Below are 22,933 nucleotides of genomic sequence, written 5' to 3' on the forward strand. Positions count from 1 at the left end.
TCCTGAAGTTTTCTAGGCATCGCGGTCACCCAACGCTGCTTGGCCCATTACAAGAAAGGTCTCTCGTCGACAAGGTAAATTCTGTGATACATAAGATGGTCTCAACTTCTCCTGCCTGTAAACTGAAGCTGCCCTGTATTTATGATTGGGCTGAATACGTCGGGTCATTGTTGACAGGGATCCTCAGTCGCACATTCCAAGAGATGAGAAACCGCCAGCCCAATAACATTTGGCCCGACAGCTGGTGGAACAATTCGCCAAAGTGGTCTGTCTCTTAAAAGACTTATGAGATGGGCGAGTACTCAGGTGCGTAAAGTCGGTGAGAATGACACAGCCTGCTGGGGCATGAGAGCCGTCCGCCAGCGTGCACTTTCATGTTCTCTTCTTTTATCTTACATTCCTGTTAGTTACACGTCTTATCATCAAGTCTGTCCTATCATCAGCCCTCATTCAGCTGCCTTTTCTCATGAAGAATCCTCATCCCATGCGGCAAAGCGAAACATGACATTACTCCTCAGACGAGTACCTGAAGTCACTGCCGGGTCTTCGACAGCGGCAAGTCTCGAGAATCGACATATCTCGGAACAAATAGGGCTACAAAATGGCAAGAGCAGCGCATTGGAATCACCCATTACGTTGAGGTCGCAAACCAAGAGTGATCATACGTCGGGGCAGAGCGCCCCGTTTGACGACGTGCCAATGACCCCAAGCAAGGGAAAAACTACAGAACATTCAAAACTAGAGCCGCTTACAAAGCGAGAAAGTAGATTCGCGTCCCTATTCATCGCACTACTAGCGGTAAGCCCTATGGCTATCGAATACGATGCGGCCGATCAGCAGACCATAGAGGTAGCGCAGAACGCATCTGTAAGCGCGACACAATCGGAATCTCCCAAGAAGATAGATGATTCACCCGAAAGCAGAGTCAGGCGGTCTGAGATTCGTAAGACCCAGTGGAATCGGTTCAAGTACGAAATGAAACTCAAGATGAGGATTACGGGCAGAAGGAAGGCAAGGGATCGGTGGAAGTGGACACAGGCGGAGGACATAGAGTTGGAGGTTTTAAGGTCAGAGGAGCGACACATCTATACGGATATGCCGAGGCAGCACAGCAGCTGAAGTCAATGGCGTATAGGTTGCGCCTCAGGCGCGACTCTTTGAGCATTTGACTCTGTAATTTTGATATCATTGCGACACGAGATACCGCTACTGTTCATGACCCGCAGTAGCAACACTCAATATTGTTTCTTCCAGCCCCGGAATATGAACACACTCAATACCGTGCTCCTCTAGCTTCTTGCGCCCCTCATTCTCGCCTACGAACTTTTCCGGCTCTTTGACGCCAAGATACACCTTCTTAATCTTTTGCCCTCCATCCTTTCCCCTTGTACGGATGAGCCGATCCGCACAGGGCAGGTTACCACTGAGTCGAAGATTACAAGGCTCCATGGTAGTGTAGATGACGGTGTTGGGTGGTAATGCTTCGCCAACTCTTTCCTCAGGCAAGCCGTGTGCTTGAGCAAGCTTCAAGAGACAACATTGCTCTGCATGCGTGTTTCCTTCGCATTCTAGAGTGTAGCCGCGCGAAAGGATGTTCCCGGTATCCGCATCGACTAGAAGGGCGCCGACACGGAAATTCGAGGGTTTCGGCGGCGATTCTTGGGCTTGGTCAAGAGCCAGGCGCATGTATTGGAGGTGATCGTTGGGGTCTGGGCCTTGGGCTGGGGGCACCGGGCCGTCCCATGTTCGCACGGGACCTGTGTCGTAGTCGACTTGCATTTTGGTGAGGGAGGAAAGTGAAGGTGATGTAATTGGCGTTCTGGCTGGTGGTGATTGGGGGGAAGTGGGTCTGGTACGCTAGCTCCGTTAAGTCCGGGCTCGCGGTCGCGTCGCGTTCTCATGCAGGCATCGACCGTCAGTAGTTACACAACCTCCATATCCATCACACAACTCTACAACATGGCACGAAGACAGAGAAAAGAGCCGTCTCCCGAGGAGCACTCCGAGGATGACTTCGAAAACAACGACGAGAGCGAAGGCGAGAACGACATGGACGAAGAAGATGGCCCTCCCAGCATCGACCCGTATGAGGTTCTTGGGCTCGAGACAGAAGCCACTGCCGAGGATGTGAAGAAGGCGTATCGCAAAATGGCACTCAAATGCCATCCAGGTTCGTCCTCTAACTACACATCGTGGATTGCAATGCTGAACCATGACCAGACAAGGCTGCACCCGACGAGAAGGAAGCCGCCAACAAGGCCTTTCAAGAGATTGCATTCGCATACGCCGTACTCTCCAACGATCGCCGACGCAGGCGCTACGACCTTACTGGCAGCACAGCCGAGACAATGGAGGACGACGATGATTTCAATTGGCTGAAGTTTTACCGCGAGCAGTTCGAGAACGTCGTCAATGAAGAGGCTATCAACAACGTGGCGAACGAATACAAGGGCAGCGAGGAGGAGCGTCGGGATCTAGTCAAAGCGTTCAAGAAGGTCAAGGGTAACCTGAACAAGGTGTATGACCTAGTCATGCTGTCCGACATCCTCGAGGACGACGATCGGTTCAGGAAGATCCTAGACGAGGAGATCGAGAACGGCACAGTTAGCTCATATCCAGTATACGAAGCGGAGACAGACGAGACACGTCAAAAAGCCAAGGACGCCGAGAAGAAGAGGCGCGAGGATTTCGACAAAAAGCAGGCCCAGAAAGAAGAGTCGGGAGCCACAAACGGCAAAGCCAAGGCCAAGGCGAAGCCGAAAGGCAAGAAGAGCGGCACAGACGACATGGCAGGTCTAGCAGCTCTCATCCAACAGCGCCAGAAGTCGCGAGCAGGCAATTTCTTCGACTCGCTGGAGGCCAAGTACGCGCCCAAGTCACGAGGCTCAAAGCGTTCAACACCCATGGAGGAGCCATCGGAAGAGGCTTTTGAAGCCAATCGCAAGAAGCAGAAGAAGAGTGGTAGTTCAAAAAAGAAGGCCAAGGATGAGAGTGAGGATGAAGAGATGGATCTCGACGAGGAGGAGGACATTGGTGACTCTGAGGAAGAGGAAGAGGAAGAGCCAGCGCCTAAGAAGTCGAGAGCAAGGCCTAAAGCACGCGCGACGAGGGCACGTGGACGGGCTTAGTACTGCAGATGGAGTACCAAGTTGGTATGGGAAGCTCTTGCATACGGTGGCATAAGGGCGGCGTTCCCGGAATCATATACCACAGCAGTTTGCATAGCACAGGGTCGGGAGCTTTGAATAGAGTCTGCTTCATGGGGTCGTCGTTTGGTATACTCTTTGGCCCTCGCTTATCATTCCAAAAGTTCTTCCAGACTATTCCATGTCTTCGTACTCTCTCCGTCTTCTGAACTACGCGACAGCAAGATGTCGTGATTTGTTGTAATCGCAAGTTAATGCCTTCTTCTCAGGCCCACGTTTGCTTCTTCCTTGTTCCCGTCATCAAGGCACTATAGCGTCCGCTCTCTCACCTCGACAAGTCATGGTCACCTGGAGGCACTGGAAACAACGTCGGCCAAATAGTTTAGCTCGTCTTTGAGGCCATTACGACGTCTAGGTTACTCCACCTCTTGTTCCTTTATGGTCACTCACCCAACGCTTGTCTTACCAGACGGCACTCACCCTCACTTTCACCACGCGTTTCCACACTTGATAACACGCTATTCCACCTCGCCTTTCTTGCTCAAACCGTCTCTCGCAAACAACACACTGATCACACCAACCTTGCACGTCCTCTACACGTCTTGCTAAGTTTCGCAACATCCTCTTCGATTACAACACCATCGTGCCCAAGAGATGCCGAGTGTCACTATGGCTATCAACTCAAAGGTCCCTACAGCGAGGAAAGTGAGTTGAGCTTTCATAGCATGAACTACCATATAGTAGGATGCTAACAACGACAGAGTCCCATCACTTCATCACCACGCCCCAAAGTCCCCACGAAGGCTCAGCAGCAGTGCAAAACCTCCGTTTCTCAAACCGTCCCACAGAGCCAGCAACAGCGCAAGAACTCGAATGCGCAAAGCTCGCCCAAGGTCGTCCAGCACCAGCGTAAAAGCCCTGCTACGAAGCCTCCAGCTATGGTAGACAATAAGAGGAAGATCAAGGCTGAGGTGAGATGGATTGCCCGGGATTTTCTCAGGAGCGAGACTGACAATGTTGTAGGATGTCTCACCGACGATGACTGACCTCCAGGTCAAGCGCGTAGGAGTGGACAAGGGTCCTGCTCAACCAGAAACCAGGAATGAGTCGCCCCCTAAGAAGCAGAAGATTGAGATGAAGGCCGATGTACGTGATACAGCATACCGAGGCGACTACATGCTGACAACCTCCCAGAACACTCAAGAAATCGCCGTCACATCTCCATCCGGATCCACTTTCTCCACGCCTCACCTTCAATATCTCCCCGTCTCACCGCCTACTCCCTCTCAATCCGCACAAATGCTCAACTCCCTCCTCCGCCACGTCCTCCACGCCCAGCCCACGCTCGTCCCCTCTAACCCCTCCATCCCCATAACATCCACGCACATCGACAACATAGCCCACACAATGTGGCAAATCGCGTTCAAACATGGCGTCATGCTGGAACGCGCCTGCCAGTACAGCGCCATGTACGCGCCGCTCAAGTTGGCAGCGTTGGCGAAATTGAATTTCTTGCCTAGCTGGTGGTTCTTTAGGGATTTGGTTGTTGGAGGGTTGCCGGGATTGGTTGGGGGTGTGGATGGGAAAGAAGGGGAGAAGGGAAAAGGGAAAGGGGAAGGGATCGTGGTTGATGATAGGGAGATGCAGTGTGTTTGGGATGAGGCGGTTAAGTGGTGTAGGAATGTTGTTGCGAGGAGGGAGTGCGTTGATAAGCCGGTGGTTATAGAAGAGGAGAGGGGGGAGATTGAGGCTAAGATGGTGGATGGCGATGAGGGCGAAGAAGGAGAGGAGCGAGCTTGGTATTACGCGTCTCGGTAAAAGCCCAAGCGGTTCATGATGGAGTCGACTAGGTATGGTAGCGAGCGTTTGAGAATCGGAAAGATAAAATATCTCAAGTAAGCTATTTCTAAGACAACATACACTTGCGCCTTGGTAACAGTTTTGTGGAATGTGACGTGTAGCCACTCTTGGTGGTAATCATCGCACCTATCCTAAGTCTCGTAGCTCGACCGTAGGGAGCAGGTAGACATGTGCGCCACCCTCGTCCTCACGATCTCACGCCGATCGCTTGGAAAGAGCTGGGTTTAGGGTTCCATCCAGCATCTCCACAACGTAGTGACCAATCGTAGGCATAAAATTCAATCAATGGAACGAACCGCCTGTCGCGAGATATATATTTTGACAATGTGGGTGCGATGTGATGATGAAGTCTTGGGTTGGTGTCACAGCATCTCTAGAAACAGTCAGATTGGTCCGTTATAATGGTTGAAGCATGCGACTCACCAGCAAACACGATACTCGTAGAATTATAACCTTCTTTTCGGGCTCACCCAGTATACCGTTCTTGGCGAGGTCATGTCGTTTTTTGGGGGCCTTCATCCGGCTGCTTCTGCGCCTGGCCGGCCTCACCTGGGGGAGAAGAGAACCCTTGTCCTGACGCCTTGTGTTTGACGGTGTTCTTGTAGGCGTCGTCTCTGCAGGACTTGACGGTATATGGATCTTTATCCGACAAGCGCGATGTTATTGGTATGAGCTCCCCTAGAATACGTCAGCATGAGTGGAGACGGTGGAATTTGTTCACCTGACCTCGTATTGGTAGGACGGAATGTACTGTAACTGGTCTCTCGGTATAATGTTGACCATTCTTTGGGTCTAGATCGACGAGGCCAGTGACCACTGCCCCGACAACCAGACGCCCGTGGACTTGTAGCTCGCTTCTATTCGGAGCGCTGTCAGCGATTAGTTTGGCTGTTATTGCACCGGTACCCAGGATGATGCGATGTGCTGTGATGTTTTCACCACCTTTCGTTAAAAATCTGGTACCTCCTCCATCAGTACCGAAGGTCAGCACGTCGATGTCTGCTGCGGTATACTTGAGTCCTGCCTCAATCGCAGCGTCATTGTAAGCGGTCAGAGCATTGGTAGCTTCAGCCCACGCGCTGTCTCTATTCACGAACACTTCTTCAGCTCCAGAGAAGTCGGTATCATCATAGAAAGAACTGTACATCTTCTTGCAGCGTTCTATGCTCACCATCTCCTCATCGACTTCCACACCAAGCTTCTCATAGTTCTTCAAAATCTCTTTCCCAGTTCGGTATTGTCAATATTGATAATGCCGCTTTGGTGGTAGAACCGGCTGAAGAGTGGATCATGTCGCCACAACTATATGGCTTCCAACGCCTTTTCCATGTAGAAGATATCACCATAGTCGGCACGAATGACTTTGTTCCAGTCCCAAGATGCGGCAAGAGTGCAGGGGTATCGTGTTCGGTCAATCAGCCCTATATGTGTATTAGGGTACTTCTTGATCAAGTGGTAGGCAGTGGAGACACCGAAGACTCCCGCGCCAATGATCAGGTATGTGGGCTGTGATTCCATTGCGCATGGTAAATCTGGAGGAAGTTTGATAAGTTCACCGAGACCTATGTGTGAGCATGAATCAAGTGGACAGTTCGCTTATTTAACGAGTAATGTTGACGAGCAGGGTCTAGGTGAGTCTGCGAGGGCGGGAGCGTAAGTGGTGATGACGCGCCCCCGTCATCTTTGGTTTCGCGCTTGTCCCCTCAACGCGTCGCGTCGACCAACCTTGGAACGCTCCAACGCTGCAACTTATCGATTGCTCCACCCACCCACCATGACGCCCAAGACGCGTTCGAGCAACCAAGACGCCGACTACAAAGTCTACTATTCTAAGAAAGTACCGCAGCAAATCCGTTTCCCACACAAGCGCAAGACGGTGCGTCGGCGTTCCACACCAGTACACGACGGGAAGCGGCAAATGGTCTTTCTGCCGGACAAAATGAGGAGACAGGGCACTCCTGTTGTCGCCGACTCGGATGAAGAGAGCGACACAGATTTGGAGGAGGATCTAGAAGATGGAGTCGTCTCGATCAAGGCCGAGGTGGATGAGGAAGAAGAAGAAGAAGAGCAACAGCCTGCGAGGACGAAGAGGAAGGGAAAGAAGAGGAACAGCGATGGACTTCAGCAAGAAGACAACGGGGAGGAGGGCCCGGTAGAGCCTACTTCTAAACGCCGACGGACCGCAGCCCCGCTCAAGAACAATCGCCGCTCGAGGCGCGTCGAAGCCGGAGCCGATTACAAGGACGATGCGACAGCCACCAAGGCCGACCGAGAGCGCACGCTACGGCGACAATCAACAATGACACAACTAGTGGACGGACGAAAGCCTTTGCCAGATGACGAAGAGCCTAGCTTTCAGCCCGTAAAACAGAGCTCGCGACTGAGTTGGGGTGGACGTGGCAAGAGCGAAGTAAAGAGCGACAGGAAGCAGCGCACGTTGACGCAGATGATACCGGGCATGCGACCACAAGAGATCATGTCAGATGAGGATCTAGACGAGATATTGAGCGATGCCGAGGCAGAGGAGAGGGCTAGTCAGACCTATGGCGATGCTGTTGCGCAGCGTCTGGCGCAACAAGGCTTTTATCGTGTCGAAGGGAATGGTGCTAGAGAGAACATCGGTGCAGACGATGCTATTAACGACATGGAGCAGAACCTAGAAGACAAACATATAAAGAAGGAGCCCATGGCAAACTCTCAAGATACCCCGGAGTTAGTTGTGCAGTCAGTGGAAGATGAGATGGACGAGGATTGCGAAGACAGCTACAAACCGACCCAGTTCATTGAAGCGCCTGCCACAAGAACGACCCGCGCGACTAGGCGAGGGAAAGGACCACGAGTCGCAGAGACGGAGCAAGCTTTTTATGCGCCGCAAGGGCAGGCCAGGACCCGTAAAGCCCGCTTCAGCCTTTTATCAACGCCAGAGAAACGACGTATTCGCGAGATTCCCTCCTCTCAGTCACCAGCCGACTCACCGCTATCGACTCAGGTTTCCCCACAAAAGCTACACCGATCACCCCTCAAGCAGCGCTCGGATAACTCGATTCTTGCACCAGAGACGCCTTCGAAACGTAAGCAGGTTACTTTCAAGATGCCTTCGAAAACGCCTATACCACCACCAACACTGAGGAAGTTTGAGAGTACGATACAAGACTCTGAAGACGAGGATGATGGTGTCATAGAAGAAGACCTGCCTGCTGTTGGACGTCGCGGAGGTGGGGATGCGCAAGCTTCTTCCGGGCGCCGTGAAGCTGCGACTGGGAAAGCCATTGGCGCTGATACTCAGGCAGTACTTGACAGGATCGACCAGGCATGTGCTGATGCAAATGGAGAAGAAGTTATGGAGGATTCGGCATCACCACAAGACTCGGGCGATCTACCTGAGCTTCGAGGTGACCAAGAACCTTCTCCCGAACTTGGCGACCTGCAAAAGCAGTCGAGTGGCAGATCGTCCTCTACTGTAGCCAAGTCCGTCGCTGTTAAGCAGGAGCCCGGATATGACGATGACGACTACGAGGATGAAGAAGATGATGACGCAACAATATTGCCCACAGTCCCGTTCAATCCGTCGAATGAAGAGAGGCCAATCAAGAGTGAGGCTAACACAAGTAGTGAAGGGGAATTACCTTTACCAGAAGAGCAGCTCCGCTCCACCCCTCCAGTCATTGCAGACCTCAATCAAGAAACTTGCCCATCCACACCGATGGCCATCAACGACGATTCATCGGAAGAAGCAGAAGAAGCCCCACCACCAGATCCAACTCCTCCACGATCAAGCAACGTACATGCGCCGCTGTTCACATCGACAGACATGCACCAGTCAGCAGATCTAGACGGCGAATCCATACAGGTCCCTCGTTCTCCGTCACCCGATCACGAAACCCAACAGTCACACTCCAGCAAAGCAGAGCAGCAGCTCCACAACGAATGGTTCTCATACTCCCAATACGTAAATGCACGAGCCCCCGAATCATCAAGCATGCGCGCAGCACCCGACGCATTCAGTTACAACGACACACCCCGCCTTCCCCAAAACACAGCGCCCCAGTCGAACCACCAACCATCAGGCTACCACCCCAGCCAAGCAACAACCGTTGACGAGATCACGCAACGCACACCCCGACGCAAGCGCATCCAGCATTTCTCCAGCACGCACACAACACCCCATCGCATCGCCAGTTCTCAGCCTGCTATCTCGCCGAGTAAACCACCGCCACTGTTTATACCAAGTAGTTTCCCCAGCCCGGAGAAGGTCGCGGCGGAGGGGTGGAGTAGCCCTATGTTTGGTATGACGCAAGCGGCTGGGGGGTATAAGAGTAGTCAGTGGGCGAGTCTGGAGGATTTCAGTATTCCGCCGCCGCCACCGATGGATGGGGATGATGAGTAGAGTGATAGTGGGGTAGGTCACGAATGCCATCGAGTTGGATAGCAACGGCATGGGATGTGACGTGGACATGAATCTTGCATCCTATATGTCTACCTACCGATACACCTTTATCAGTCTATAGCTATAGATGAGATTACTTGAGAGTAGTCAATCATGCGACCTCCACTGCATATTGTTTAGTTTTGCCCAAAGGCAATCAGCATCGTTAGACGATGGTGTGATCAAAAGACTTCAGGCAGCCGAACTTAAAGTCTAGCATCCTTCAAATCTGGCTCCAAAGCCCGGGGATTAATATCAACATCGGCTTGGTAGCGTCATAGTATTTTGGTTCAACCTGTGTTTTGAAGAAGAGAGAAGATCGGTGGCTGGTGTGGGACTCTGGATCCATGAATAACTCGGCTAAGGTGCGCGGGGCTAGTTCCGGTCCTTCATATAAGTACCAATTCAGCGCTTTCACTAGTCGGATATCTTCTATCGTTCCTGCTTTCCCTTCCTTCACTCCATATTCCCCCTAAAACACCATAGCCCCGCCATCAACAATGATATCCGTTCCATTAATATACCTCCCCGCATTACTGCACAACAAGACCAACGGCCCCGTAAGCTCCCACGGATGCCCCATGCGTCCCATCGGATTCCTGTCATTCCAACTCTTTCTCGCCCTAATCAGCCCATCGCCATCATTCAATATAGTATCCATATACCCCGGGCTCAGACAATTAACCCTAATACCATAGCTACTCCACTCCGCCGCCAAACTCTTCGCTAGCGACAACAGCGCCGTCTTGGACGAATTGTATGCGCATTGCGGTTGAGGGTAGTTTGTGTGATGTGCCGAGATACTCGCTGTGAAAGTAACACTACCCCCCGTTCCTTGTGTGCGGAATTGTTTCGCGACGGCTTGTGCGCAGAGGAAGGAGCCGGTGAGGTTGATGTCGTGTGTGCGTCGCCATTCATCTGCCGCCATTTCTATCGCGTGTGTGCAGCCTACTACGCCGGCGAAACAGCAGAGCATGTCTATGCTACCCAGGACTTTTACGCTGCTTTCTACGGCTGAGGCGATGGCTTTCTCGTCGCGTACGTCGACCACTTCGGTTATGATGCGCGCGTGCGGGAACTTGGAGTGCAGTTTCTTGACGCTTTCGAAGGCTTGGTCTGGGTTCATGTCCCAAAGGGCGAGGCCTGTGGCGCCGTGTTCGAGGAGGGCGGCTGCGGCTTCGAGGGCAAGGGTTCCGGCGCCGCCGGTGACTATAGTAACAGCGGTTAATAAGATGGTCTTGGTGTGTTATGGTGGATGCGGATGAAGATGGGTGTTGTTACCCTGTGGAGGCGTTCACGTACTGATCGCATTGCCCTTGACTTGGAACCTATACTGGGCTCTCTCTGCGGTAGACAAGTTCTCTGGTGGTGGTTTGGGTGCTGCAAGAGGGTTGTCTGCTGTTGACAGTGTCATCTCTGGGAGCTGTCGGTTGACGAGCGCGGCGCGGTCTTCTGCGTCTCCTGCCATTTTGATTGGATTTTCGCGACGATGAGCTTCGAACGAGGTGTTGGGCGTGTTTCTGGTGAATTGAGGTCTTGGTACGCGCACTCGGTCTTCTTATGAGCGCGTTCGGACGACAGACGTCCGTTTGTACGGATTGTTGGTGGAGCTTGCCCAGCTCGAACATGACGTCGGAAAGGGTCCGCCCCACCGGGTGTGCTTTCACCCCACCAGCTCGTGAGGAAGGTGTGCCGAGCGCGGGGTTCACTGCGACACCTCAACTTTGATTTCCACCGTCGTGATGTGTAACCATCAGGCGCTCATCGATACGGCTCAGCGACTTGTTCGCACAACTACTGTGTTTAGACTCAACCTCCTCATAAGTCGCAATGTGCGCATCTGATCCGATCTAACAATCTCACACAGCGCAACGTGTGGAGCGACTAACCACTCGAGTGAGGGTGAATGCCTTGTTCAATGTAGCGGCTGAGTCCCGGCATTCACGTTCACACAAGACCCATACTGATCCCGAAGCCAATCTACTCATATTCAACATGTGACTTGTCCAAGTGTATGAGATCTCTCATCAGCGCCTTTCTTCACTCTGACCGGCTCAACCATGAAGTACTCACCGCACCCAACACCATCAACCCTCGAAAGAGACTTCGGTCCAGAATGGTCCGACCGCCTTCGCACAACTATCCCTTCCAACTCGGAGCTCATGATTGTCGAACAAGAAGCATGGAAAGATCAAGCTCATCTCAGGGATAATGAACTAGCGACTCCAAGACCTGTTGATCCTTGGAGACTGATGACTCCACCAGGAACGCCTAAAGAAGAAGAATACGATCAAAGAGAAGGCATAGACGATGGTTTCAGGCTCGAACAGGAGTACGATCTTACGCAGTTGGCGCTTGTCCAATACGACTATAACTTCCAAGCTTTCGACAGAGTCAAAGCGCATGAGCTACGCTGTAGTCTGGAAACACAAGCTTTCGCAAAGAGGATCGTTTGGTACGTGTTCTTAGCTGTCCTGCTCCACGGTATTTGGACACACTGGAACGATTCGGAGAAGCGCGGCAGGTGCGACTGCCATTGTCGGTACTGTGCTGCAACAGTCAATTGAAATTGTGGGTATGCTGGAAGGAGTCAGATGAAGTCAGCCAATGTATGCGACGCTCTCTTAGGTATACCATAAGCCAGCCGCGATGTTAGAAAGATACGTGGTCTTCTTCACGCATTCTTTCGCGTGCTGGTGGTTATGTAAACGGTAAAGTCGCTGTATGCGCGTATAACAAACTATTCAATTCACCGTGGTAATTCATGAAAATTGCCTTGACAGCAACTCCATCCATCACCGCGCAGCGCGCAATGCAGCTAAGATGCGGGGTCTCCACATCGTACCTTCCGCTAGTGATAGTTTGATTTGCATCATGAAAACGTACGACTACCCAGCTGATCAACGCTCCTTGATCATAACCGGCAGGTCCGGGGTCTTATCACTCATCTAATCGCGACCTTTTCCGACCACGTCCAATGGCAAATGAAGACAGTCTGGTAAGACGCGGTACGAAAAGAGCAAGAACGCGGCATGGGTCAGTATGATGCGAAGCATACCACATCAACCCCAAGATGCTGACGTAGATTTTCCAGCTGCATCAACTGCAAAGTAAAAAGACGCAAATGTGATGAGACCAAGCCTGCCTGCGGCCGCTGCAGCAGCAAGAACGAAAAATGCGAATGGGCTTCTCGCCTCACCTTCCGGGCCGAAAATGCTTTAGGTGTCGGACCATCATCGCTGCATCGCCCACCAGGACGCCCACCAGCGCGCTTCAAGATCAAGGACGTGACTGCGGAAGTGATACGCGACTACCAGCATTACGATCAAGCAGGCGACTTTGAAGTACCAGATCAATTTAATGATCGGCAGACGACTACTCCTCCCGACGTGTCGCCATCTACAGCCGACGACCAGGTACCTCAACAGGGTTCCCCATATTGGCAGTCAAACACTCCTTTCTCAGTTGGCGAAGATACGATAGATCCTCTTCAGTCGACCCAGTACGTGCCCTTGCCTACTACAGGAGTTATCGAATCCATCTGGCACAGTCCTGTCACCACCACATACATAGACGACAGCGTCTTCTTACCAGGCTCGGCGTATCTCGACGCGCATTCCACGTTCCGGAGTCACTTGATACAAGAAGTTCGGTCAAATGTACCGACTCGAGAGGTCACACCGGATGCTGCGCGCATTGGACAGGTTTGGGGAGGGGTGCAAGCGAACTACGCGTCAGACGCAGCAAGACACATTGCAGAAACATCTCTCAACACCGCTGCCATCGACGAGCCAGATACCACAAACATCTCACCACCCCAGCTATCTCCAGAAGAGGACTTCGAACTATGGAAGAACTGGCTCGATGAAGTAGCCCCTTGGATCGATAAGTTCGACCCCGAACGGCACTTTCAGCGTACCCTGCCTATCTTGGCACGCTCGCACGATCACCTACGATATTCGATGCTCGCTCTCTCAGCCCGCCAGATAGAGCGGAAGAACAACAGTAAACACACCTCACGCAGTCTAGCTCTCTACCAAACAGCTATACAGCTCGTCCTCCCGCAATTACATACGCGCAGCACGCCCGTGATAGCATCTTGCGTGGTGCTATGTGTACTCGAGATGCTGAGCAGCTCGGCGAAAGCGTGGCATCAGCACCTAGATGGATGTGCGCACCTGTTGGAAGCTGTCGGGATCAGTGGATTCAGCGGTGGTGTCGATCAAGCGCTGTTTTGGTGCTTTGCCCGAATGGATGTTTGTGGAGGACTCATCGCATCGTCTAAAACGCTCATACCGGTTGAGCACTGGGCTTCTTCAGGAATGGGTCTCGATGCTGACGTGGACCGTTTCCGTTCCGTTGGCGGATACAATGTCTACGCATGCGAAGCCGTGTATCTCATTGCCCAAATCCTCGACCTACTTTCTTCCCATTCAAATCTAGCTGGTCGTGCCAGCGCCACACTACGAAAGCTCGCCGAGACCGACAAAGTATACTCTGCTCGTTGGACTCGACTCTGGCACCACGTATCCACATGGTACACCACGCGTCCCGCAGAAATGCTCCCAATCTCTTCTTTCATCCCACCCACCTCCCCCTTCCCGCGTCTCCTCTACAGCAACCCCGCCGCCATGTCCGGCAACCAACTCCACCACACCGCCTGCATCTTGATGCTTGGCCACAAACCCTCCGGCATCACCGTCACACCGAAACCGAACTCAATCTTCTGGCACGCAAGACAGATATGTGGGATTTCCATCAGCAACGATGATCATGCTGCGTGGACGAATGCGATTCAGCCGCTGTGGATTGCGGGGCAGTGGATGAGCCATGAGAGTGAGCAGAAGGCGATTTTGCAGCTGCTGGAGAAGATTGAGAGACTTTCGGGATGGAGTACGAAGTGGAGGGCTGAGGATTTGAAGGAGTTTTGGGGATGAGGCTGGGGTTCAGCCTGATTCCTCGCAGCGCGTGTGGTGGCGATGTTCCGCAAAGCCTTGATTTGCTTACCGCTGTAGGCGCATTTGATGTCCTCGATGGATGAGGCTCCCAATCAGGTGCGATAAATGTGGACGCAGAGGCTCAGCTCTCGGGGCTTAGTGTCCTTTTTCCAAAGCCACTCGTGTTCACAGGCTTGGCAGCATGTTCCGGCCCCCCAGTCTCAGCCTCGTAGCCTGCTCTATCATGTTAAAGGCTTTGCTGTTGCCAGATATTGTGATGGCCTAATCCATATTGGCATAGCCTTGCTGTAATCCAGATCCGCAAACATGGGCAACAGCTTTGGCTTTCTGAGAGGCGAAAGTGGAAGCGGATTTCAATTCAACGTGGTTGAGGCCTGCAGGGCTGAGGATGTGGACCTCACTCGGGCTTGTAGCCTGACGTTCGATGCGGATCATGACCTAGTCTCCATTGGCAATGTTACGAGGGGGAGAATGGCGCCGCAGCCTGGCATAGCTGGCATTGGAGTAAGTTAAAGAAACAACTTGGAGCGATTATGCTGACACAACTAGATATGGATCGCGATGGTACTGTTCTTCGCTGTTGTCGCAATCTCCTTGATCTTCGTCTTTATCGAGCTCTGGTTCAGGGCAGACGTCTCGTGAGTATTTCGGAGCATAGCTGGTTCGACTAGACTAATCATCGACGCATATAGTCAATTCGGCAGCGCCTTCGCGAGCTTCAGAGACAAACCCAATAACAAGACTCCCGAGAATCCGAATGCGGATCCGACATGGAAAGAAAGAGTGCGCGCAGCTGGCCGAACATTCGTCTTGGGTGTTGCAGACACCCAGACCATCTTCGTCGGAGCTTTCCTCCTCGGTTTCGCTGGCCGGAGCAAGTGTAAACTGACAAGCTATCATTTTACGGTTGCCGTCAGTCAGATGATGATCGCGCTGTCTGTTCTCACTTTCTCCATCGCGCTGGTACGGACGTACTGGCGAAACCCACTTGCAGCCGCTTTCCGACTGCTCCTTTCGGTTGGGGCCTTCATTGGTGTCGGGCTGACCATCTTCAGAGAAGCTAATTATGCCCCGTATGGCGCGCTTACACATTCGAACAAAGACAGCGCTATTCTGCTTCCAGTAGCGTGTATGCTGGAGATGGACCTGCGATCAGCAGCAGAAGAGCAAGCGCGCCAGAACCAGGCCGAGCTCGGTTTCGGAAACGCAACAGCATGGCCACCAGAAAGATTTATGTACATCGTCCTCGGTGCCGCTTTCATCGCTGCGCATATCTCAGTTCCCATCCGTTTTGCCGAATCCAAAGACCGCGCACCCAGAGTCTGGACAGAGAAGCGTGCATTTGTTACTCTGATCTACTGGATTTTGGTGTTGCTCACACCGATCGTGACGTCGACGTTCTGCTGGTTCCGCGTCTATACAATGCGCGAGTGGGTGGCTGATTCGGGTTGGATGGAGGATCCCAACACTGAGATGATTGTGTGGGACTCGGGGCAGTTGATTGCGATGGGCGTGCTCGTTACGGTTATCATGAACGTACTTACTGAAGCAAAGGAAAGGGAGAAGAAAGACGCGAAGAAAAATGACGACACGGGAGGAGAGGCGGGAGTGGAGTTGCTGCCGACCGCGTATCGTGGGTATGAGTATTAGTGTGGCTATGTGCCTGATAGGTCCTCTCACGCGTCCAGACAATGGTAGAGTACAGCGAGCGGATTGTAGCCAAATATCGCGATGGCATAACCGATAATGGAGCTCTCCCAGCTTCGTATCGATTTTAATGCGTCGTTAGAAGTAAATCTCGTTTGCGCATGAACTGTGACATTGTATTGATGATGTCGTTGGTGGTGGTGAAGTGCGGGCGCGTCGCGATTTCAAAGCGCGATGACGGCAACAGCAATGCACGGACTCTCGGAGGTTGCGGCGATGTCGACCATCGTTTGGTTGTCTCCATTACTACAACCATCGCCGCCCGAGACACGTAGAACCCGGTCGAAGGCCTCTATGTAGCTTGCGCCTTCTGTATACGAATTACGACACCGAGTGCATCTCTTTCCCTACGGATGGGCACAACACCGCATCGCCCCAACTGACCGCTGCCTTGGCTGGTGCCGTGTGCTTTCACTATTACCGTTATACAGCGACAAATTCACACCTAATCTAATACCCCCCCCTTGCAGATCGACCTACCGCCGATAAAGTCAAGACCTATCTAGACACAGTCACCCTACACATAGCCCGATTCAACGTCTCGCATTGGCCTCTTTCCACGCCCCGCCACCATGTTCACGAGCTTCACAGGCAACACGCGAAAGGCGCGACAAGTAAACCTTGGGGGCAAGAAGACGAATCCCTTCGGCCCTCCCGGCTCCGGCGCCGGATCACAAGCCGCCCTCGACCGCGCACAGCAAGAGCGAGCGCAACGGCAACGGGAACGAGACACGCTCAATGCGGCCAAGCGGATACAAAAAGTATGGCGGGGTCACTCGGCCAGGAGAGATGTGGCTGACGAGCTACGGGCCGCATGGGACCAGGTAGAAGACGCGAATGGCTCTTCGAGGACGGCGACATATGACTCGGAGGAGGAAGCTCTTGCCCAGCTACAACGGCTGCTTCGATTCGCATCGTCACGGAGCGATGCCGATCTGCGACGGATGCAGCACTATGCATCGCGGCAGATGGAGTCAGTCAAGAAGTTGGGCATCACATCAAGCGGGCCGTGGCCGTGGGCATATCTAAGGCTGGAGCGCATCCTACTCGTGGCTATAGAGCGGCAGCTTCAGAAACACACGCCGATGCAATGGAATCAGGTTGGGGCCTCTCTTACCGTCTTACAGTTCCTCGCAGACCAGATACCCGGCGAAACGTCCCAGAACGCCGAGCATTACTACCGTACTCTTGCACGCGTCGCGTCTACCTTCGCCCCAACACTTGAAACGGCGAGCCAAGGATCGGAAATAAGTGACACCATAGTCAGGGCAGCCCTGTCACCGATGACACGGGTGACTGGCTACACATTGGATGCTTATGAGGCTTTCGGTATACACTTTTTAGCCCTCCCACTATTAGGCTCAGACTCAACGTCACCACCATTACAAAAGTTTCGCGACTCGCTCGCTGACGCCATCAACTACAAGCTACTCGCAAACGCATTGGCGACACTTTCCAAGAGAGCAGGACTGCAAAGCAAATTCGAGCTGAAGAACACATCAAGTAGACTGCGTGTACTGGGAAACTTCATTTACTTCCACCGCTACGCCCACAACTTCGACACCCCCGAAGCCTACGCTGTCCACAAAGACTTTGTAGCCGTGGTGTCGGTTTTGTTGAACTCCCTGCCAATCAACATCGTAGATGACGATCATCCAATCGCCGAGCTTTCCGAAGACGACGGTGCCGAACAAGACTCCAGTGCCGTATCAAATTTCCTGAAAGAGCAAGTCCGCTCTCTAGTACATCAGGAAGGTATTGGAAGTCTCCTGGCCGGATCGTCACAGTCAGCGGAAGCTTCGGATGATGAGAAGGTTGAGGAAGCACGCCAGCTTGCAAACTACGCACTTGCGTTACTTCGGTTCTTCCCTCGCCGCGGTGACGAGATACGCATGTGGCTCTACATCGGTCCATCGGAGGCGTCTGGAAACAGCGCAAGGAAGCTTCCGGCGATCAGATACTTTTGGGAAGCATCAAAACGATCATCGGTCTTTACCACCATCTTCAGGGACTCGAGGGCAGCCATCGGACTCTTGAAGCCGAAATTTTCGAACATGAACAACTCCGACCACCCAGGGACGTCCGGATTAACGCAACATGGCTTCTGGCAGCCAGCACAACAGCAGGTCGATCGCGACGCAGTCACCACTGATGAATGGCGGGTTATTCTGGTATTCCTCGAACTATATACCTTTGTTCTCAAAGTCACCGACGACGAGGAGTTCTTCACTTCGGGTCAGAAAGACATCTACTCAGGCCAGATTCGTGACAGTGGCCTACCTTTAAGTGAGGTGAAGGATCTGGCAACTTTCCTGAAGAATTTGGGCTTCACACTTTACTTCAACGCAGTAGACATTACAAGCCCCGAAGACGATACCGGAGGCAATAGTAGAAGTCTCAGCTACTTTAATCCTGGGGTTATGGATAATCAAGCCCAGAAAGAGCATGCCGAACCATCAATAGGTGGTGTCGCAGGCTTGAGGATAGACTACGTCAAAGGATTGGTCACTGGACTGCTTCGCATGGTATACGAGCGCGACTCGCGACGCAAGTTCCTGCCTTCAGACCACTGGCTCATGGTCTCGCGCTTTGACATGACTGGGTTCATCCCGGCTGTAGTTGAGGAGGAAGAGTCGCGGCACAAAATCCAGGAGGAAGATGCGGAGGATCTAGATGATCTTGAAGAAGAGGAATTTGACGACACACCACAGCTCATCGGCACCAGTCGCACCCAGACACAGCGACGCTTGGAGAAACTACAACGGCAGCAGCGCAAGGCTTCGCGGAGACGGTACCTGCAAGCCGTGGCACCTCGGCTTGAGATCTTGCAGAACATGCCGTTCTTCATACCCTTCACCACCCGTGTTCAAATCTTTCGCGAGTTCGTCAAACTGGATATGGTGAAGCGACGAGGGTCTGCGGACCCCGAGTTCTGGCGGTTCCGGACTATGCAGCAGCCCAACGCACGTAGCCAATTGGAGAAGCATACAGCGAGGATCAGGCGAGAGAACGAGTTCGACGATGCTTTCGAGCAGTTCTATGAACTAGGCCAGGGCTTGAAGGAACCAATCCAGATCACCTTCATGGATCAGTTTGGCGCCCCCGAAGCCGGTATCGATGGTGGTGGTGTTACGAAGGAGTTCCTCACTAGCGTCACCAGCCGAGCGTTCATGCCAACTGAGTACATCGACATGTTTGTTGAGAATGACCAACATCTTCTATATCCCAACCCCGCAGCGGTCGAAGAACACAAAGAGGCCCTTCGCCAAGCCGGCGTACGTGAGGGTTCTCAAGAATACCGTGCTCAAATTACTGAGCTGCTTCAACGCTACGAATTCTTGGGACGCATCATCGGCAAATGTTTGTACGAAGGTATCCTGGTCGATGTAAACTTTGCACCGTTCTTCCTGCGCAAATGGGCTCTGACAGGTGGCACCGGCTCCGCACCAAACGAGTCTGGCTACCGCCCTACCCTCAACGACCTCCGCGATCTAGACGAAGAGCTATACCAAGGCCTTCATAAGCTAAAGACTTATCCTGGCGATGTCGAAGACTTCTCGCTCAACTTCACCGTGACGGACACCGTTGTCGTAGACCACACCACCTCGCCCAAGAAAACCAAAGCCATCACCAAGGACCTGAAGCCCGACGGCTCCAACACCCCCGTCACTAACCAAAACCGCCTCGTCTACATCAGCTACATGGCCCGCCATCGACTGCAGAACCAGCCCTACGCCCAAACCACGGCCTTCCTCCGCGGTCTCAGTACCATGATCCAACCCTCCTGGCTCTCCATGTTCAACCAATCCGAGCTGCAAACCCTCATTTCGGGAACCCGCACCTCCATCGACATCGAAGACCTCCGCCGCAACACCATCTACGGCGGCACCTACGTCATCGGTGACGACGGCCTCGAACACCCCACCATCCAACTCCTCTGGAAAGTCATGAAAGAGATGACCGATGATGAGAGGCGTGCGGTCCTGAAGTTCGTGACTAGCACACCGCGCGCCCCGCTGCTTGGCTTCGGCACGCTGAATCCGAGGTTCAGTATTAGGGATGCGGGGAGGGATCAGGATAGGCTGCCTAGTACGAGTACGTGTGTTAACTTGCTTAAGTTGCCGATGTATGAGGATGAGACGACGTTGAAGGAGAAGTTGCTTTATAGCGTTTTCTCGGGGGCTGGATTCGATTTGAGTTAGGGGGTGGGTGGCGCATGACTGTGGGTGGGGTTGGAGGGGGATATGTATGTGATGGGAAGGTATTGAGCGGTTGGGGTCGTAGACGTTGATAGATTTGCATAGCGTGGTTTTAGGAGGGCGATTATGAAATAGAATTGCATGACCAGTATAGTACTCGAACCAAAGCCATCCCTTGCCTCTCATTCATCTCGATTATGTGAAGTCCTCTCGCGTCACATCCGGAGTTGGGAATGTCATGTCTCGGGTCGAATGCGGGAGAATTCACATGACCTCCTCGTAACAACTCGATCAGCGATCTTCGCAGCGTCTTTGCTGATAAACCTTTCTTATCTTACTCCGCAGCCCCTTTATACCAATACAATAGACTGTTCACGCAACGTGCTGTCTCGGATCGCTTCCCCGTGCATGTACGCGTCGAAATAACAATCGCCGATGAACTGATAGTATCCCTCAATTGGTTTGTCGGATTGATGGCTTCTACTAGATCTATTGCCTTCATCAGCCCCAAATTGGTCCGTATCCTCTGATCTTAGTGCGTCTTTTTCTTCTTGATCTAAATGCGTAGGTCGCAGGACAAACGGAACTCTTCCCCCGTCAAGGACCCATATCTCATCCCCAACACGGGCGTGCGGATAGCAGAGGCCCTGACCATGGTTCCCGGTCTTGAAATAGCAACGACCATGTGTTATGACGGAGATCATATGGCATAGTGTGGCATTAATCGTATACTCTTCTCCTTCCACCCATGCAAGAAAGTGTTCGAGCCAACGCATCGTTGCAGGACTGAATTTGAGATCCCACGCGTGGCCTTCTGTACCGACTGGAATGTCAAATCCTCCAAGCAGTGTTCGCCAAAACGCCATGGCCGTATTCGGCTCTCTATAGAGATTGCTCTGCACACTAATGTGAGCTAGCGTGTCAAAAGCACTCGAGTTGAGCGCGGATAACATCCATCTCTTGAAGACAACTTTATGTCTGGTGGCAGCATCATCTTTCGGGGATATTAAGGTCTGTACGTCTTCGGATACAAAGGTGACTTTGCCTACACGCCTGCCTATGACACCAAGCCCCACTCGTCCTACCACCTCACCCGACGACCGCGGGGAAGCTTTTAGCAATACAGCGCTCGATCTGTGGTCGTCGGAAGCATTGAAGACGCCATTATCAAAAAGCTTGTACCGATCGAAAACTACATCGACGTCCATGCGATCGTAAGGCGCATCAAAGTCGCGCACCCAGGACGCCAGTTTGTCCGGCGCTGGGCCATATTGAGGGCCTGTCAGACTCTTCAAGAACCCCCGTTCGCGACAAAGCATTGTGTAAGTAGCCTGGAAGAAAACTTCCTCTTTAGACAAAGTGTAATCCGGGGTGAAGAATCGGTCATCAATGACCCCCAACAGCCCGTAGACCTTGTCGCGCGGATCCTCACACGCCCGGAACCCATATACTACATGTTGTGTTTGTAGGTCGTGTTGCTTGAGCTTGCCGCTGCCATCGCGTTTTCGATCATGATAAAGGCTCCGAGTCATGGTGCAGAAGTCCTTTAGAGAACTGCTCATTGTGATTGGCATTTGTGATACGGGGTGATTACAACATGGTTTCCAGGCATGTCGGTCGTAGTATAACCCGCAATCGGTGACCGTCTGAAGCGATATCGTCCATGTATCGAAGTACAAAGTGCCTGTCTTTGGTAAGACGGCTTCTTGTACGGTCCAAAGGCGTGTCCACCAAGGACTTCGGTAGATAGCGAGAAAGCCTTCGCACATCGCATTGAAGATTCCGTCGGGCTTGTAGACAGCCGTATCGGGAGTCTGGGGTTGGAAACATTGCCATTCATAAACATGGCGACCACTTGCTAGCAAACAGATGATTCCGAATGGATCCGCTCCTTTCAAGTCGTCATTTGCTCCATCGCCAAGCCGGCATCGCGAAGCATTGCAGCCTAGCCAAATTCGTACCTGGGCGCATCCGGAATATATCTTGCCCATGAGGGCCACTTGGTGCGACCGCTCCGTCGTATCCAACTGATTGATGCACACAGCGTCTACCCAGAGGGCAAGATCGGTGTTCACGTCGCGCATGTGCCGCAGCGCCTGCTCAAGGTTGGAGGTGACTTCGACCGCGACGCCATCGACCTCGATCAGCTTCGTGGCGTTGGGGTCGCCCCAGGTATAGGACAGAGCGTCATAATACGGCTTCTCGTGGAAGCTGACTGGACGCAAGCTACATCGGATAGGCTCGCATGCGTTACCAGCGTGCAGGCTGAGAATACGCAGGTACTCGCTCGCATGCGGTAAAGGCTTGTAATCGAGGTGGGCCTGGATTGGTGTGGCTTGGTTGACGTGCACACCCATCGTGAGTGGTTGTTACCTCAAACCTCATCAAAATGTGAGCTTGGATGGATGCAGCTTACCGAGTGCTTACGTCCGGCGACACCCTGCGTGCCCGCCAGATTGACATGAAATAGCGAAGCGAGCCAGCTCTGGGCCTCAAATTATCTCAGTCATTTTAGCCTCGAATAAACCTTATCGGCTCATCCTTTACTTAAGCTCTCCTGCCCTGGAAAGTAAACGTCGAAATCCACGCACAATTTCCCTCGTCCACAGTCTTATCAACCCTCCGCAGTCGCGATGC

General features: G+C 52.7%; 11 protein-coding genes across 11 annotated transcripts; 7 read left to right on the forward strand and 4 right to left on the reverse strand.

Annotated features, from left to right (window-relative positions):
* Positions 1-208: 208 nt before the first annotated feature.
* On the forward strand, positions 209-1,163 carry BKA58DRAFT_230541 (uncharacterized protein). Its single transcript, XM_046166474.1, has 2 exons — positions 209-306; positions 408-1,163. The coding sequence occupies exon 2, from the start codon at positions 502-504 to the stop codon at positions 1,117-1,119; it is 618 nt and encodes a 205-aa protein (XP_046022907.1). The 5' UTR covers positions 209-306; positions 408-501; the 3' UTR covers positions 1,120-1,163.
* On the reverse strand, positions 1,164-1,813 carry BKA58DRAFT_230542 (cytidine and deoxycytidylate deaminase zinc-binding domain-containing protein). The gene has a single exon (XM_046166475.1). It carries the CDS (start codon positions 1,777-1,779, stop codon positions 1,207-1,209), a length of 573 nt encoding a protein of 190 aa, XP_046022908.1. The 5' UTR covers positions 1,780-1,813; the 3' UTR covers positions 1,164-1,206.
* A 146-nt stretch (positions 1,814-1,959) lies between these two features.
* On the forward strand, positions 1,960-3,128 carry BKA58DRAFT_442743 (DNAJ domain-containing protein; the record flags this gene model as incomplete). The annotated part of the gene is made up of 2 exons (XM_046173927.1): positions 1,960-2,170; positions 2,221-3,128. The coding sequence occupies 2 exons, from the start codon at positions 1,960-1,962 to the stop codon at positions 3,126-3,128; spliced, it is 1,119 nt and encodes a 372-aa protein (XP_046022909.1).
* Positions 3,129-3,721: 593 nt separating this feature from the next.
* BKA58DRAFT_462045 (uncharacterized protein) lies at positions 3,722-5,023 on the forward strand. Its single transcript, XM_046174833.1, has 4 exons — positions 3,722-3,851; positions 3,908-4,117; positions 4,170-4,292; positions 4,341-5,023. Exons 1-4 carry the CDS (start codon positions 3,801-3,803, stop codon positions 4,962-4,964), a joined length of 1,008 nt encoding a protein of 335 aa, XP_046022910.1. The 5' UTR covers positions 3,722-3,800; the 3' UTR covers positions 4,965-5,023.
* Positions 5,024-5,074: 51 nt separating this feature from the next.
* On the reverse strand, positions 5,075-6,524 carry BKA58DRAFT_471894 (uncharacterized protein; the record flags this gene model as incomplete). Its single annotated transcript, XM_046175254.1, has 4 exons — positions 5,075-5,379; positions 5,430-5,684; positions 5,733-6,227; positions 6,350-6,524. 3 exons carry the CDS (start codon positions 6,522-6,524, stop codon positions 5,500-5,502), a joined length of 855 nt encoding a protein of 284 aa, XP_046022911.1. The 3' UTR covers positions 5,075-5,379; positions 5,430-5,499.
* A 187-nt stretch (positions 6,525-6,711) lies between these two features.
* BKA58DRAFT_366298 (uncharacterized protein) lies at positions 6,712-9,393 on the forward strand (the record flags this gene model as incomplete). The annotated part of the gene is made up of 2 exons (XM_046168886.1): positions 6,712-8,212; positions 8,258-9,393. The coding sequence occupies exons 1-2, from the start codon at positions 6,781-6,783 to the stop codon at positions 9,391-9,393; spliced, it is 2,568 nt and encodes an 855-aa protein (XP_046022912.1). The 5' UTR covers positions 6,712-6,780.
* Positions 9,394-9,904: 511 nt separating this feature from the next.
* Positions 9,905-10,900, reverse strand: BKA58DRAFT_321055 (2-deoxy-D-gluconate 3-dehydrogenase; the record flags this gene model as incomplete). Its single annotated transcript, XM_046167791.1, has 2 exons — positions 9,905-10,641; positions 10,735-10,900. The coding sequence occupies 2 exons, from the start codon at positions 10,898-10,900 to the stop codon at positions 9,905-9,907; spliced, it is 903 nt and encodes a 300-aa protein (XP_046022913.1).
* A 1,304-nt stretch (positions 10,901-12,204) lies between these two features.
* Positions 12,205-14,533, forward strand: BKA58DRAFT_230599 (C6 zinc finger domain-containing protein). The gene is made up of 2 exons (XM_046166477.1): positions 12,205-12,468; positions 12,527-14,533. The coding sequence occupies exons 1-2, from the start codon at positions 12,410-12,412 to the stop codon at positions 14,367-14,369; spliced, it is 1,902 nt and encodes a 633-aa protein (XP_046022914.1). The 5' UTR covers positions 12,205-12,409; the 3' UTR covers positions 14,370-14,533.
* BKA58DRAFT_230600 (uncharacterized protein) lies at positions 14,534-16,232 on the forward strand. The gene is made up of 3 exons (XM_046166478.1): positions 14,534-14,894; positions 14,940-15,028; positions 15,083-16,232. Exons 1-3 carry the CDS (start codon positions 14,697-14,699, stop codon positions 16,038-16,040), a joined length of 1,245 nt encoding a protein of 414 aa, XP_046022915.1. The 5' UTR covers positions 14,534-14,696; the 3' UTR covers positions 16,041-16,232.
* Positions 16,233-16,355: 123 nt separating this feature from the next.
* On the forward strand, positions 16,356-20,305 carry BKA58DRAFT_390573 (uncharacterized protein). Its single transcript, XM_046170842.1, has one exon. It carries the CDS (start codon positions 16,670-16,672, stop codon positions 20,297-20,299), a length of 3,630 nt encoding a protein of 1,209 aa, XP_046022916.1. The 5' UTR covers positions 16,356-16,669; the 3' UTR covers positions 20,300-20,305.
* Positions 20,306-20,324: 19 nt separating this feature from the next.
* On the reverse strand, positions 20,325-22,872 carry BKA58DRAFT_230728 (heterokaryon incompatibility protein-domain-containing protein). Its single transcript, XM_046166482.1, has 2 exons — positions 22,844-22,872; positions 20,325-22,797 (listed from the first exon to the last, which is right to left on the reverse strand). The coding sequence occupies exon 2, from the start codon at positions 22,651-22,653 to the stop codon at positions 20,647-20,649; it is 2,007 nt and encodes a 668-aa protein (XP_046022917.1). The 5' UTR covers positions 22,654-22,797; positions 22,844-22,872; the 3' UTR covers positions 20,325-20,646.
* Between the last annotated feature and the right edge of the window lie 61 nt (positions 22,873-22,933).

This window comes from Alternaria rosae, assembly GCF_020736505.1.
Source record: "Alternaria rosae strain MPI-PUGE-AT-0040 chromosome Unknown BKA58scaffold_8, whole genome shotgun sequence".
NCBI classification, from domain to species: Eukaryota; Fungi; Ascomycota; class Dothideomycetes; order Pleosporales; family Pleosporaceae; genus Alternaria; species Alternaria rosae.

What these genes read in the sequence shown, in the direction of transcription:
- BKA58DRAFT_230541 (XM_046166474.1), top strand. Translation starts at nt 502, where the DNA reads ATGACATTACTCCTCAGACGAGTACCTGAAGTCACTGCCGGGTCTTCG.
- BKA58DRAFT_230542 (XM_046166475.1), bottom strand. Translation starts at nt 1,779, where the DNA reads ATGCAAGTCGACTACGACACAGGTCCCGTGCGAACATGGGACGGCCCG.
- BKA58DRAFT_462045 (XM_046174833.1), top strand. Translation starts at nt 3,801, where the DNA reads ATGCCGAGTGTCACTATGGCTATCAACTCAAAGGTCCCTACAGCGAGG. An exon ending in AGGTCCCTACAGCGAGGAAA is followed by an intron (nt 3,852 to 3,907) that starts GTGAGTTGAGCT and finishes TAACAACGACAG; the next exon opens with AGTCCCATCACTTCATCACC. An exon ending in AGAGGAAGATCAAGGCTGAG is followed by an intron (nt 4,118 to 4,169) that starts GTGAGATGGATT and finishes ACAATGTTGTAG; the next exon opens with GATGTCTCACCGACGATGAC.
- BKA58DRAFT_230599 (XM_046166477.1), top strand. Translation starts at nt 12,410, where the DNA reads ATGGCAAATGAAGACAGTCTGGTAAGACGCGGTACGAAAAGAGCAAGA. An exon ending in AGAGCAAGAACGCGGCATGG is followed by an intron (nt 12,469 to 12,526) that starts GTCAGTATGATG and finishes TAGATTTTCCAG; the next exon opens with CTGCATCAACTGCAAAGTAA.
- BKA58DRAFT_230600 (XM_046166478.1), top strand. Translation starts at nt 14,697, where the DNA reads ATGGGCAACAGCTTTGGCTTTCTGAGAGGCGAAAGTGGAAGCGGATTT. An exon ending in CTGGCATAGCTGGCATTGGA is followed by an intron (nt 14,895 to 14,939) that starts GTAAGTTAAAGA and finishes TGACACAACTAG; the next exon opens with ATATGGATCGCGATGGTACT. An exon ending in TGGTTCAGGGCAGACGTCTC is followed by an intron (nt 15,029 to 15,082) that starts GTGAGTATTTCG and finishes CGACGCATATAG; the next exon opens with TCAATTCGGCAGCGCCTTCG.
- BKA58DRAFT_390573 (XM_046170842.1), top strand. Translation starts at nt 16,670, where the DNA reads ATGTTCACGAGCTTCACAGGCAACACGCGAAAGGCGCGACAAGTAAAC.
- BKA58DRAFT_230728 (XM_046166482.1), bottom strand. Translation starts at nt 22,653, where the DNA reads ATGGGTGTGCACGTCAACCAAGCCACACCAATCCAGGCCCACCTCGAT.